The sequence below is a fragment of the Mustela nigripes genome, chromosome 12 (assembly GCF_022355385.1).
Source record: "Mustela nigripes isolate SB6536 chromosome 12, MUSNIG.SB6536, whole genome shotgun sequence".
In the NCBI taxonomy this organism is placed as follows: Eukaryota; Metazoa; Chordata; class Mammalia; order Carnivora; family Mustelidae; genus Mustela; species Mustela nigripes.
This window is the reverse complement of record NC_081568.1, coordinates 157,047,341-157,062,631: the sequence shown is the minus strand read 5'-3', so window position 1 is coordinate 157,062,631 and position 15,291 is coordinate 157,047,341. Positions and strand designations below refer to the sequence as shown.

Here is a 15,291-nt window from a genome sequence, read left to right as displayed (position 1 = left end):
ACAAACTTCTAAGTGTGGTATTTGACTGGTGTGGCAATATGGACCCACCCATTTCACAATCTTACCAGCTCCTTCCCGGCCATGCTGCATTGCAGCCAAACTCGACTAGAGACTGTCTCTGGGATGTTCCCTCTTTTCCTGTAAGCTGTGGTACTGGAAAAGTATCGCTCATATTCTGCCCCAAGCTGCAGTCTTTCTACCCTTAACACAGCTCATCTCCCTATAAAGACTGCACACTCCCTATGGCTTTGGTTCACCAGGCTGCACACCCCACTCACCCTACCCTGTCCAGAGCAAAGAAACGGACACATAGTAGGCACAAAGTCAATGTTTACTTAAAAAATAATGAATCAGGGGTTCATCTGGTATCTGGGTGGTTCTGTTGGTTGAGAATCCAACTCTTGGTTTCAGCTCAGGTCCTACTCTCAGGGTCATGAGATCAGAGAACCGTCAGGCTCCATGCTCAGTGGGGAATCTGCTTAGGGTTCTCTCTCTCCCTGTCACTCTGCCCTTCCCTGATTGCTCTCTCTAAAACAAATACATAAATCTTAAAAGAAAATGATGAATGATCAGATACTGTCCTATCAAACTAGAACACCTTGAGATACAAAGGCTAAGTCACTTAATTGTGCATCCTCTCATCCTTCTTTATGCCCCCACGTGTATGAACAGCACCACCATCTCCGTGCCCAGGAGAAGATGTGTCATTTCATATTCTTGATTATCCCTCACTCATCTAATCCTTCCCATGTTCTCTGGGGTCTATGCTCATGTCCCCTCTATGTGCCGATTGTTCAGGGCTTTTATCATCTGTCTCTCCCCTATGTGGCCAGACTCCCAATGGGTTTCTCTGATTCCAGTTTTCCCATACATACTCAGGCAGTGGCCATTCTAAGCACAGGTGTGGACAAGTCCCTCCTTCATGCCCTACATCTCTGTAGGTCGTGTCCCATGACTACCTGAGCAGATCCTGCCCCCTTCATCTCCTGTCCAATGACCCTGAGCTGTGAGCGTCCTGAACTCCCCCAGCAGTCTCCACACTGTGAGACTGCATCTGGGCATGTACCCCCACTCTGCCCCACTGTTTATATATACCAGATATTATCACAGGGCATGTACTAGGCATTTAATTGTTTCAAGAAAGGAATAAATTGACCCACTTTGAGAAAATTATGTTTCCCTATTTTGAAGTGGGTGGGTGAACGGTGTTGACATCTGAAATCCATACTAGTTGATATCCTTGAGTTCCATGAATGGCTCACGTGTGTTGCCTCAGAGACCAGACGAAGCTGCACAAGATGGGCTGGGACAAGGAAACCAACCCTGGATTATGGCACCCTACCTGACCTTGTCCTAGACAAGCTCCTCCTCAGTGTTTGAGATAACCTGCAAAACAAGACAGAACAAACCTAGTCATAACAAGTACCATGTAGTGACAACATTTAGTTACATAAGTGACATTTTCCAATAAAAAGAGCTGGGACTTCCTGGGGAAGCAGTTGATTACAGAGCTGGGATGCGGAAAATATGACTTTTGAACATCTGGATATTCCAGAAATGCTACAAGAAACGATGGGGCTTGTTGAAGGAACTCGGGAAACAGCATAAAGGAGTCTGCCCTGATCTTAGTTAGAATAGCCACAGCACAAAAAGAAAAGTTGATTATAACCCAGAGAATAAATATCCATGTCATAAGTAAATAATGGAATAAACACATAAATGAGGGAGAAAGCATACCGCTTCCTAACAGTGGATTCTAATTAATACAGACAGCGTGAATCAGGGAAACAAATTCATTAGGGAAATACCACAAGCATAATGGGTACAGACAAAATCTACTTATGAACGTTAAAAATGGGGGGGCAAACAACTAGGGGAAACTAGGTTTTTGCAAAGAAATAACCAGTAAATGCAGTGTGGGATCCTGGAAACAAAATGCCACTGCAATCCAAGTGTTTATCTGAGTCACTATTATGTATCTGACAATTTACTATGAGAGGGGGCTGGAGAAGAAATCTATGGGAACTGTACAATTGTTTGCCAATTTTTCGACAAGTCTCATTTTTTTTTTTTAAGAGTACGCCTTTCTGTCTTTGAAATGAGTGATCAGAATCACCCCCAAGTGCTGAGGAAAAACACAGGTCAGCTGCAAGAAAGACACTGTACAGTAACCTCTGAGTGTATCTTTGTCCAAATCACTCCTGGCCTCAGAGCCCCCAGCTCCTTCCTCTGCACCAAGCTCAATAGCAGTACTGCTTCTGGTTGTGAGGATCAGGTGTATGCACACAGGATGGCATCGACCAGGTAAGAAGCATGCCTTTCAGCTTCCTTCCTGAGGGGCCAAGCATGTCCCTGTCCTCAGAGCCCAACCCTATCATGTTCATACCACCCCTTTCTGTCTGCCCTGCTCATTGCCTGTGTCACCCAGGGTTCAGCAGGTGCAACGGTCTGCAGTAAGTGTAAAGGGTGAGTGAAACAGTGTGCAACCCCTTCTACTGGAGGGCACGGTCCTCAGGGTGGGGGTGAAGATAGTGCTCCCCTCCTCTGAAAACGGAAACACTCTAAGCAGGAGGTAAGGGAAGTCAGTCCACCCACCTGGACCCTTTCTGGGTGAGGCTGAGGCTTATGTATTCCTGCAGCAGGGAACCACACCCTCGTTCCTTGAGGCTGCCCTGATTCTCCCTTTTGTCTCCCCATGGGGTTCCCTGTGACTTCAGGAATGATGTGTTTTCCCATATTCTGCTAAGAAGGTAAAGCCTTTCGGTGGGCATTCTCTCCTTGTCCTTACTCGTCCTCGGGGCTTTGGCCTGAACCGGCGAGAGTCTCTGGTGTCCATCTGGTTTGCTTGTGCTGCCTGCATCGGGATTGGCCCAGATGGAGGGTCCTGCGTCCGAACCGTCCACAGTGTTGCCAACAGGCCTGCTGTCTGTGCCGCCAACTGTGGCCCCCTTCATGCTAGCCTGCAGAGTTCCTGCTGCCCCTGGGGCCACCCTGCGATCCATCCTTGGAGGGGCTGGGCTAAGGACAGACGGCGTGTTCCTGCGCAGACAGTACGAGGCCTGTGCTCGGTTTCCTTCCCCACCTGTGTAGGCCAGGGAGGCAGCCAGGGACACATCGCTGAGCACAGAAAGGCTGCTGCCGTTGACCTGATCTTGATCCCCTTGTCCGTGGAGCTCCATGGCCTGTGTTGAGAGAAGAAACAGGAAAGTGGAGAAGACAGTGAGGGGAGGAGGGATGGTCACCTAAGCTAAGCTCCTGCAGGGCTGTAACTGGGAGAACCTGTGAGGTCCTCAAGTCCGGTGCACGTAGGAGGCAGGAGCACTGGGAGGCCATGAGGGCAGGGGGGCTGTGCCCACAGGGAGGCTGTGGCACAGGAAGGCGGTACAGGAAGGCCATGTAGGAAGGCCATTCAAGCAAGGAGGCCCTGCCATGGGGAGGCCTCCTAGCACCTCCATGATGGTCACTCGAGTTCTGTGCAGACACAGTTGTGCTGCCGGGAGGGTTCTCCCGCATTCAGAGGGCACCCTCAGAGGGCCGTTTGACACACTGGTCTTAGCATTTCTGCACAACAGATTCTGGGGTGGGTGGTGGGGAGACTCTGGCCAAGCTGTGCTCAGTGTACACTCTCATACAGAGCACAAGCTGTGCACAACTGCTATGCTGCTCACGAACAGAGCTCCGTATGCGGCTCCAGCTAAGGAAGGACTGCCACACGCTTGCCAGTGTCCCGTGACACATGCGCCGGCCTGGATTGTGGTAGCAACTCGTCCAGGGTGGACTGGACAGAGAAGGTGCTGTTGGGGGCACTGCAACATCAGCCATGACATCAGAGGAGCCGGCATGTGAGGGGCCACAGGTGTTCACAAGTACTGGGACCTTTCCAGTGAGGCAAGGTCTACGCATGGTGCCTAATGGGGCCTGAGCTCTTCTGAAGGCAGTGCTTTCTCACAGGGAGTCTCAGAGAGCTGCCTGGAAGGGCCCTCACTGCTCTTCTAAGTCATCCTGGCCCCACCACCCAGAGTCCACACAAAGGCTTACAGATGGGCTCCTCCTGTCCTCCGCCTCCAGCCCGGGTATGGAGACCATGTCACCCGCAGGCTGGGCCTGGGTCCCGCTGTACGCCTCCATGGGGGGCCTCAGTAGGCCCACCAGGTCCTCCCAGCAGGCAAACACATCTTCCTTTGAATTGGAAGGAGGACACAGCTGCAGGTAGAAAGAGCGGCCTGTGGCAAGCTTCAGCTGGAATTGCTTTTTGTCGTGATTATAGATGGATAACTTCACAAACTTCAAAGGAAGCAGCCTGTTGGGCAGCAAAGAAGTGGGGGATTAGGCTGAGACAAAGGGGAAGGAACAGGGAGGCAGTCTTCCGGTCCTGTCAGAATCTATTATTTCCTAAAGGATCTGCCAAATCCTGCTCACCCAGCTCAGCCCTCCTGCCAGAGCCACATTCCTGAGACATGCCGCCGTAATTTGTAGCTAGCCCTCCGCCTGCCAGGCCTCATAGGACACCAGGCCAGCTCCTGACCACCTACTAGGACCCCCCTACTCCCCACTCTGCCATGCAAGGGATGCTGCCATGTACCCCCAACTGTCCTCCTGGCCTTGAGCCAAATATTGCCCCCTCTGATTCTGATGTGGCTGCAGGTCAAGCAGTGGTGGGCGTACCCACTCTGCACACATCCCACACAGAGGGACTCAAACTCCTGTACTTGCCTGGTCAGTTCCAAGCTCTCTGATGCCTTGAAGTCCGTTCTCTGGGTATCGGAGTCATCACTGGCACTGGCCACACAATGTGTGGCTGGCTGAGCCAGCAGCATGACATCGGGCCCTGGCAGGTGCTGGCCAGTGTAGGCCACGCCAATCGTCACCATGTTCACGGTGTTGTGCACGTCGATCACCTCTCCCCGTCTGTTGACCTAGTGGTGTTGGAAGAACATGGCTTGGCCGTGCATTCTCTGCTGTCTTCCTCGGCCCCATTCCTCAGAGAAGAGGCTACCGCAGTTCTCGGTGTGTGGCCGAAACTCAGCAGACCGGGCTCCAGCCGTGCACCATGCGGACAACCGGGCTCATGCAAAATAAACATTGTATTAAGACCAAGAACAGCTTTCCAACTCAAAAATACCAAGGCAAGAAACCCTAAAACATAAAGGGATTAAAGGTGGGACAGTCAAGTGCAACACATGATCTGGGCTGGGAAACCCTGCTACTGAGAACGCCATGGGGATGACTGAGAAAACACACACATACACACACACTACTAGTCAAAGGGCAGGAAATCAGGCCGTGGTTACCTAAGTAAACATCCAAGTTCTTAGCAAACTCAGGAAGAATTTAGAGCTAAGGAGAACAAATGTCATCACTTACTCAATGAGGGTTGAGCGAGCAGGACAGTCCATGTCTTGAGTCTGGGTGCATTCACTGGCTGGAATCCCGCCCTCATATTTTGGGTAGCCAGGGGCTCCATGGCCCAGACCGCCCAGTCACGGCACCCAAATCCTGGGGAAGGGACCCGGCATCAGGGTCCTCGAGGGTTTTCAGGGGACTCCAAGAAAGAGCCAAGGCTGAGCAAGAGTGATAGCTGAGCGGTCACGGAGCTCTGGGTCAGGTGGCACCTATATCCTTGCACCCTCTTCCCTGCCTCACCCCTACAGGTGTAGTTGCTCATGCTGCATGGCCGGGACATACCGGATGCCACAGCCAACACCACCATCCTGAAAGCTGTGTAGACCAGAAACTCCCTGAGCTGAAAGCCTAATGACCTGGAATGTCACATCACTCACTAGGGCTCAGTCTGCCTCTCAGGACAAGGGGTTCTTCGTGCTGCCAACATAAGTAGATTGTTGTGAGGCTCACAGGGGATGGACACCAGACTGAGCTGGACCCTTTAGAGAACCAAATACACATGATTGCAGGACCTGGATCCTTGACTTCCTACAGAACATCCGGAGGGAGGGAAAGCAATGGCAAACAGCCCAACCAGCAGGACCTCATGGCACAAGTTCACCTGTCAGACCCACGGCTGGACTGATCTCCAAGAGTTATTAAGTGTTTAGTAAGGACACACACAGGACAACACCTGCCTGACAATAAGGGCATCACGTATGGCAAAGGGTGACACTGGATAAAACAGGCTGGAAAAATCATGTAGTGAAAAAAACAAACAAACAAACAAACAAAAACAGTTACTTTCCTCTACCCACCTGCAAAGTCACTCAAGATATCATTACACACTCAGAACGTAATAGGTCTACAGTATTGTCATGGGAAGAAAAGAAGGAAAGGGAGGAAGAGGGGGAGCATTCATGAATCGGGGAGAACAGGGAGAAGGGGGCATATACATCAATCAGGGAGAATACTGGAGAAGGGGGCATATACATGAATCAGAGAACAGGAAGGGGGAACCATGAATCAGGGAGAAGTGGGACCAGACCGTGAATCAGGGAGGAGTGGGGGACCGGACCATGAATTGGGGAGGAGGGGGATGGCCCTTCACCTGTATGAAGTCACTCTCAAATGTGGGGACGTCTTTCAGGAGCGTATACTCTCCCTTGCCCAGCAGCTGGTGCAGCTTCCCTACAGAGCTGTGGAACATGGGCAGCACAGGACAGCTCTGGGTGCTGGGGTCTGCTGACTCCCTGTCGCTGTCCATGGCTCCCTTGCACTAAGAGACCTGCAGAGAGATCAGAGGTTTTCTTGCCCCTGTGACTTGGGCTGTTTCCCCAGCACTGGCACACATGTGCTGGCACAGAGTTAACACCCATATCCTGCCATGGTGTGACTTTGACACAGGATCCTCTGAGCTCATATGTCCCCCACACCAGCTGGATGGGTGCCCATCTGGGACCTGGAGGAAGGCCTCCTGTCCTTGGCTGAGGGAGGCTAGCACCAGGACACTTGCACAGCTCAGGAACCACAGGATAGGCCAGCGTGCAGACCCTTACCCTCAATCCTCAGCCACTGCCTTGTGCAGTGAACAACCTCTACAACCTTGTGGACAGGCCTGGCCTCAGAGACCCCAAACTTTCATTTTCCCACTCTCCCTGGCCCAGGCCTCTGACCTTCACTGCGGATTCACTGCATCCAAGAAAAGTGGCCATCACTTCTGTTTAAACAAAGACAGTCACCTGATCTGAGCTTTACATTACTTCTCCCCCTCGGGAAGGCTTTTCATTTAGACAACTGTCCCCCCCATTCTGGGTCAGGATTAGGACCAACCCCACCCTGACCCTGAACCCAGCTGAGGTCCACTTAGACCACTGTCCCTTCCCTCCTGGGTCAGGGTCAGGATCAAGCCCACCCCGACCCCAGCTGAGTTCCTATTCTGGTAAGGCTCTCTCCGACAGCCTTCCTGCCCTCGCCTCCTTAGGGGATCTGCACTCTGAACCTGGGTCCTGATGAGGTTCTGCCCCAGCCCACCCCAGGGGTCTCCTCCTGAGGCTCTCCCACGAAGCACGGGTCGGGCTCACCTAACCCTGGTCTACGTCATGGTCTTGGCGCGTCCACCCCACCGTCACATCCCGACCTGGTCTAGGTCACGGTCCTGGAGCGGCCACCCGACTGTCCCACCCCACCTCGTCCAGATCATGGTCTTGGCATGGCCACCGCACTATCAGTCCCCCCCCAGGCACCCCTCCCTGCGCCCCGCAGTCCCGTGGGGCCAACGAGGACTGACCCCTGGCCTCCGGGTGGGCACGGGCGGGCCGCAGCAGACCCGACCTCTGGAATCCCAAGTGCACCGGCCGCTCCAGCGGCCAGGGCGCCCCCGCCCTGCCCCGAACACGCTCTCGGCCCGCGGTGCCCTGGAAGCCCTGTCTCCGCCCCACACAGGCCGCCCTTCAGCTCTGTCATTGTGAGCTGGAGCCGTCACACAGCACTGTGCCCTCATCCCCGCAGCCGCCCCTCCGCACAAACACCTGCCACCCACCAGGGACGCACCCAGCGCAGGGCGCGCAGATGCAGTCGCTGCCCGCGCAGGGAAGGGCAGCCCGCTGCGGGCCCGCGAGGAGCGCGCAGGAGCGGATGACTGCGGGAAGGCCTCAAACTCCGCCCGGTTCAGGGCGGGACCCGAGGGCTGGAGCACCAGAGCCAGGGCCGCCAACTGTGCGTCTGCCCCTTTAAGAGCGGGCCAGCAGCTGCGCAAGCGCAGTCACCGCCTTGCAAGTGTGGTAGGTCAGAGCGCATGCGCAGAAGTAGAGGGCACAATGAATGTTTCTAGGGTTTGGTGCTGGAGGGAGCAGGAACCGGGAACCGAGCCTTCCTGGGTTTACAGAAAAGGTGGCACAAGGGTGTCCCCGCTTGTCCGGGTGCCCTGCTCCTTTGCATCTCCTGGCATTGTGCGCTAAAGCTGAAGCAGGTCCCTGATGTTATCCCTCCAGGACTGGGTCAAGTAGGGTCAAGGTCGTCTCAGGAATAGAACCGGAAAACTAGCTAAGGCACAGCATCTAAGCAGTGTTTGTGAACAACCAGACAGGGTAGAAACGTTCTGTGTTCCGATGACTTCAGGGTCTTTCTTGTGTCTCTGGAGATCAAAACCCCTTGTCTTGTACAAACTGAGCAGATGGACCGCGTGGAAAGCAGGCATTTGAAGAACTGCTGGAGGAGCTCGTAGCCCTGGTTCATCTGAATCCACAAGCCCCAACAGCTGACCAGTTCCATGCATTCTTCAAGTGAGTCTCTGTGGCCGCAGCCCTCAGGAGAACCAGGAATAGAACATGCACTGACCTACTTTGAGGCGACTTTATTTCAGGGAACAGCAGAGTCGCATCTACCCACACACAGCCTGCTCTAGAGTACCGCCAACCCGTGGGGGAGTCCCCGTGCCAATCCTCCCTGCAGAACAAACAGGGACTCCTAGGGGACCATGCACAGTAAGTCCAAGGAGCATGGCTTCTCCTCTCCCCAAGGAATGTCAAGTACAAAGCTAGGACTAGCCCAGGCTCAGGCTACTTCTGTCAGAGAGGGCTCTTCAGACTCTGTGGGGCTGGGGCTGGCTATTGGTGAGGACTGAAGTTGTCCTCACTGCAGTCCCCTACCCTCCCTGGATCGTGCTCCCAGGCACACCAAGCAGGGGTGGACAGGATGATATCTTAGGAGCTGGTTCTTCCCTGATGTTCTCTATTCTTCATTCTCTATTTTATTTGTCTTGGTTCTAATATTTTATGATTCCCTTCTTTATGCTAGTGCATTAGTTTTCCCTATTTACTACCCGTTACATGTTTATATCCTTTAACATCTCCCTAACCCCACTTCCCACCCATGTTCATCACCAATCTACTCTCTTTTTTATAAATTCAGATTTTTAGACTTCCACATATAAATGATGTCATGCAGGGTTTATCTTTCTGTCTCAGTTATTTCATTTAGCATAATGCCCTCAAGATACACCAGTGATGCTCCAAATGTCTTCTTTCCCATGTCCAGATATATTCCATCCCATGTAAACACCACATATCCTTTATCCATCCATCCATTCATCCATTCACTGACAAGCACTTAGGTTGTGTCCATATCCTAACTATTGTGAATAATGCTTCAGTGAATATAGGAGTGAAGACTTTCTTTGAGATACTGATACCATCTCCTTTCACTGTATTTCTCAAAGTAGGATTACTGGATCACAAGGTAGTTCTTTTATCTTTCTTTTTTTTTTATTGTTTTAGGAACTTCCACACTATTTTCCATATTAAATGAACCAACTTACCTTTTACCAACAGTGCACAAAGGTTACATTTTCTCCACATTCTCTCCAACACTGATTGTCTCTTGTCTTCTTCATGATATCTGGTCCAACATTCCGGTCGTGTGAGGCAACATGTCATTATGGTTTTGATTTGCATTTCCCTGATGCTTGGTAATGGTCACCATCTTTTCACTTACCTGTTGACTATTTGGATACCTTCTTTGGGAAAAATTCTGTTGAGTTCCTGTACCATTTTTTTTGATCAGATTGTTGTTGTTACTGAGTTTTATATTCCATTTCATAGGCTGTGTTTTTATTTTGCTGATTGCTTCTTTTGCTGTGCAAATGCTTTTGAATTGGATGCAGTCCCACTTGTTAATTTTTACTTTTGCTACTTTTGCTTTGATGTCATATCCCAAAAAGTCATTGTTCAAACCAGTGTCAAGGAACTTCTTTCATGTTTTGTTGTTGTTGTTGTAGAAGTTTTAAGGTTTCATATCTTATGTTACATCTTTAATCCATGTCATGTAATTTTTGTGAGTGATAGAAGATAGAGGTACAAATTCATTTTTCTGTTCTATACGGCTACCCAGTTTTCCCATCGCCATTTGTTGAAGACAATATCCTTTCTCTGTTTAGTTTTCTTTGTTCCCTTGTTGAATATTAGTTGACTGTATATGAAGAAGTTTATTTCTTGGGTCTCCATTTGCTTCTTTGGCATCTATATTCACCAGAAACATTGGCTTATAGTTTTATTTTTTCTTGTAGTGTTCTTATCTGGCTTTGATGTCAGGGTGACGTTGCTCCTGTGTCATTCTGGAATCTCCCTTTGGTGAGTTTTTATGGCTACAAATTCTTTATTATCCATGGTTGTCTGTCCAAGTCAGTAGTCTCCAGTATTTTCCCAGATAGATCTCAGAGTGTTTGGGGATGATTTGGTGAATCTTACTCTTTCTAATACCTATACCTAAGTCTGTCTACCTGTAAGCAGATGTACAGATTAGTGAGCCTTCTCCCACATCCCTTGGAGTTTAGTACCAGATCCAACCACTTCCACAGAGTATGTCTCTGTGTGAATGTCTCATTATCGTTAATAAAGAGAGGGGTGTGAAGGAGGGACATCTCATGTCACCACAATGCTGACTTACATTTCACATGGATTGAAAATTATTATAACATGCTTCCATTTTAAGTCATAATAAATAATAAGTAGAGTAAAATACCAAAATTATAATACTGTGTTTTATGTTTCTCTTTATTAGAGATCTTTATAGCTTCATATGACTTATACTTACTATCCACCTTTCATTTCAACCACAAAGACTCCCTTTAGCATTTGTTGGGCATATCTAGTTGTAACAAAAGTACTAGGCTCTGCATATTGAGAGAAGAAAGAGTATTTATACACATATGACAGACTTAAAAGAGTGATAACAAGTGGACAATTGGCTATATAGTTCTGGAGCTTAAAGTTGTGGCTGATCCATAGTTAAAATTTTGCAAGATTTTAACATATAGATGATATATGAAAATACAGGGATAAATATGATTTTTCAATAAGAGTGTGTAAACACAAATAAATAATGAGCAAGCACAGAGGGAATTCAAAACATAAATTTTAAGTGATAGAAGGAGACTAAATAAATAAATAAAGAGAGGGAATAAGAGATGGGAAGACATTTATGAGATCATTAAGCAGACTGTTCTAGGGAATGAGAGGCCCTAAGGCATTGAGTGTGGAAAGTGAAGATTAATTTTTCATAAAAGCTATTCACACAGATTTACTATTTTCCTGGGCAGTGTGGATTCTTTGGTCTGGGGAAAATGAACACCATTCCAGTCACGGTGGGAGAGGAAAATGGTTTTGTAAAGAATTGGAAGCAATTCTGCATGCAAAAAGTTACCCAGAAACACCTGTGTGAAGAGATTAGAAAAGGTGTGATGTTCAAAGGCTATGTGTATTTCTGTTAGATGGAAGACTTTATTGTCTAGGTGAGTTTGAAGTCTTGTGATAAGTATCCAATAGTGAACAAAAATCTGGGTGTGGTACACAAAGTGATCACTGGTAGCCTGAGGCTAGAAAGGAATGGGACTAGGGAAAATGTGGAGATACCCAGATTCAATAGGAAAAGTATGTACTGTAAGAGAGAAAGAGGATCATTGGAATCTGATAAGCTTTTAAAGAAATGCAGTCAAAATAATATGCCAGATCTAATCTGGGAATTGATGTGGATTACATTTCATCTTTCCAATTCTGAGATAATGCTATCAGCTCGTTTTACTATACAGAAGTGAGGATAGGATTCAACAAAATTACAAAGGCATTTCATACTCCTTTTGGAAATTGGAACTGACAACTAATTAAAGACAAAGGTGGATTTGGCATCAAAATTAATCACTCAGCTGTTGTTTGGACCCTGATGTGTTTGTTGGAAGCCAGGTTGACTTTGGGTTGAGGCTTAGCTCTGTCAGCCTAGTTGGAGATAAGAGCAAAGGAGTGACAGTTGTTAGAGTCTCAGATTGTAAAGAGCAAATAACGAGATATAAGTTAAAATTTAAAACTGCTGTTGTCATAGTTATTTCACCCATAGGGACTGATACAATGTGATATTTAGTAGTTTTCTTACCAAAATTAGTGATTTAAGACATAGTTCCATTAGGAATGACAACAAAGTCCAAAATATGGCTGAAGACAAATAAGATTTTAAAAAGTCATTATAGAAAGGAGTTAATGGGGAGTCAAGATGGCAGAGAAGTAGCAGCCTGAGACTACATCAGGTAGCAGGAGATCATCTAGATAGCTAATCTAAAGATTGCAAACACCTGCAAATCCAACGGGAGATCGCAGAGAAGAACAGCAGTTCTAGAAACAGAAAATCAACCACTTTCTGAAAGGTAAGACTGGCAGAGAAGTGAATTCAAAGCGACAGGAAGATAGACTGCGGGGGGGCAGGGGCCAGCTCCCTGCAAGTGGGGGAGCAATGGAGCACTATATTAGGACTTATAGAAGTCTGATCCGCTGAGGGACATCGCTCCAGAGGCTAAACTGGAGTGAAACCCACGTGACATGAGCATGGCCTGAGGTCCCGCAGGGTTACAAAAGGATCAGGGGTGTCTAAGTGTCACAGAGCTTGCAGGTATTAGAATGGGGAAGCCGGCTACAGAGACAGAGCTGAGGAGTGAGCTCTCAGTTCGGGGTTACTTTGAATAGGTCACAGGCTCGGTGAGCTCTGAGCGTGGCCATAGGCCAGGGAGATGGGAGTAATTGGGCGCTAATTCTCTGAGGGCACACTGAGGAGTGGGGCCCCGAGCTCTCGGCTCCTCTGGGCCGGAGACTGGGAGACCACCATTTTCATTCCTATCCTCCGAACTCTACAGAAGCATTCAGGGAACAAAGGCTCCTGAAAGCAAACCCAAACTGATTAATCAGCCCCGCCTCTGGTAAGGGGGGTGCAATTCTGGCTGGGGCAAAGACACTTGAGAATCACTACAACAGGCCCCTCCCCAAGAAGATCAACAAGAAATCCAGCCAGGACCAAATTCACCTACCAAGGAGTACAGGTTCAATACCAAGGAGAGCAGTGGAATTCCAGAGGTGGAGAAAGCAAAGCACAGAACTCATGGCTTTCTCCCCATGATTCTTTAGTCTTGCAGTTAATTTAATATTTTTTCAATTTTTTTCTTCTTCTGCTAAATTATTTTTTTTTACTTTTACCCTTTTCTTTTTTAATGTTTTTGCCTAGTTTATCTAATATATATATATATATATTTATTTATTTATTTATTTTTATATTTTTTATTCGTTTTCCTTTTTTTGTTTCTTTTTTTTTCTGAACTTCTTTTTATCCTCTTTCTCCCCCCCCCCCCCACGGTTTGAGATCTCTTCTGATTTGGTTAAAGCGTATTTTCCTGGGGTCTTTGCCATCCTTTTAGTATTTTACTTGCTCCTTCATAAGACGGAAAAATTCACCACAAAAGAAAGAACAAGAGGCAGTACCGAAGGCTAGGGACCTAATCAATACAGACATTGGTAATATGTCAAGATCTAGAGTTCAGAATGATGATTCTCAAGGTTCTAGCCAGGCTCTAAAAAGGCATGGAGGATATTAGAGAAACACTTTGGGAGATATAAAAGCCCTTTCTGGAAAAATAAAAGAATTAAAATCTAACCAAGTTGAAATTTAAAAAAAACTATTAATGAGGTGCAATAAAAAATGGAGGCTCTCACTGCTAGGATAAATGAGGCAGAAGAAAGAATTAGCGATATAGAAGACCAAATGACAGAGAATAAAGATGCTGAGCAAAAGAGGGACAAACAGCGACTGGACCATGAGGAGAGAATTCAAGAGATAAGTGACACCATAAGACGAAACAACATTAGAATAATTGGGATTCCAGAAGAAGAAGAAAGAGGGAGGGGAGCAGAAGGTATATTGGAGAAAATTATTGGAGAGAATTTCCCTAATATGGCAAAGTGAACAAGCATCAAAATCCAGGAGGTGCAGAGAACCCCCCTCAAAATCAAGAAGAATAGGTCCACACCCTGTCACCTAATAGTAAAATTTACAAGTCTTAGTGACAAAGAGAATATCCTGAAAGCAGCCCAGGAAAAGAAGTCTGTAACATACAATGGTAAAAATATTAGATTGGCAGCAGACTTATCCACAGAGACCTGGCAGGCCAGAAAGAACTGCCATGATATTTTCAGAGCACTAAACGAGAAAAACATGGAGCCAAGAAGACTATATCCAGTTAGGCTATCATTGAAAATAGAAGGAGAGATTAAAAGCTTCCAGGACAAACAAAAACTGAAAGAATTTGCAAACACAAAACCAGCTCTATAAGAAATATTGAGGGGTCCTCTAAGCAAAGAGAGAGCCTAAAAGTAGTAGATCAGAAAGGAACGGAGACAATATATAGTAACAGTAACCTTAAAGGCAATACAGTGGCACTAAATTCATATCTCTCCATAGTTACCCTGAATGTTAATGGGCTAAATGCCCCAATTAAAGACACAGGGTATCAGAATGGATAAAAAAAAAAAAAATCTATATGTTGCCTACAAGAAATTCATTTTAGATGTGAAGACACCTCAAGATTTAAAGTGAGCGGGTGGAAAACAATTTACCATGCTAATGGACATCAGAAGAAAGCAGGGGTGGCAATCCTTATATCAGATCAATTAGATATTAAGCCAAAGACTATAATCAGAGATGAGAAGGACACTATATCATACTCAAAGGATGTGTCCAACAAGAAGATCTAACAATTTTAAATATCTATGCCTCTAACATAGGAGCAGCCAACTATATAAACCAATTAATAACAAAATCAAAGAAATACTACAATAATAGTAGGGGACTTTAACACTCCCCTCACTGAAATGGACAGATCATCCAAGCAAAAGATCAACAAGGAAATAAAGGCCTTAAATGACACACTGGACCAGATGGACATCACAAATATATTCAGAAAGTTTCATCCCAAAGCAACAGAATACACATTCTTCTCTAGTGCACATGGAACATTCTCCAGAATAGATCACATCCTTGATCCTAAATCAGGTCTCAACCAGTATCAAAAGATTGGGTTCATTCCCTGCACATTTTCAG

General features: G+C 47.2%; 1 protein-coding gene across 1 annotated transcript; it reads right to left on the bottom strand.

Annotated features, from left to right (window-relative positions):
* Positions 1-325: 325 nt before the first annotated feature.
* LOC132027682 (Golgi-associated RAB2 interactor protein 6-like) lies at positions 326-6,664 on the bottom strand. The gene is made up of 5 exons (XM_059416440.1): positions 6,494-6,664; positions 4,714-4,916; positions 4,039-4,300; positions 2,789-3,182; positions 326-1,386 (listed from the first exon to the last, which is right to left on the bottom strand). The coding sequence occupies exons 1-5, from the start codon at positions 6,647-6,649 to the stop codon at positions 1,370-1,372; spliced, it is 1,032 nt and encodes a 343-aa protein (XP_059272423.1). The 5' UTR covers positions 6,650-6,664; the 3' UTR covers positions 326-1,369.
* Between the last annotated feature and the right edge of the window lie 8,627 nt (positions 6,665-15,291).

Coding starts and splice junctions, on each gene's coding strand:
- LOC132027682 (XM_059416440.1), bottom strand. CDS start 6,649: ATGGACAGCGACAGGGAGTCAGCAGACCCCAGCACCCAGAGCTGTCCT. Junction 4,917..6,493: donor TTGAGAGTGACTTCATACAG/GTGAAGGGCCAT, acceptor CAACACCACTAG/GTCAACAGACGGGGAGAGGT. Junction 3,183..4,038: donor AGGACAGGAGGAGCCCATCT/GTAAGCCTTTGT, acceptor CTCTCAACACAG/GCCATGGAGCTCCACGGACA.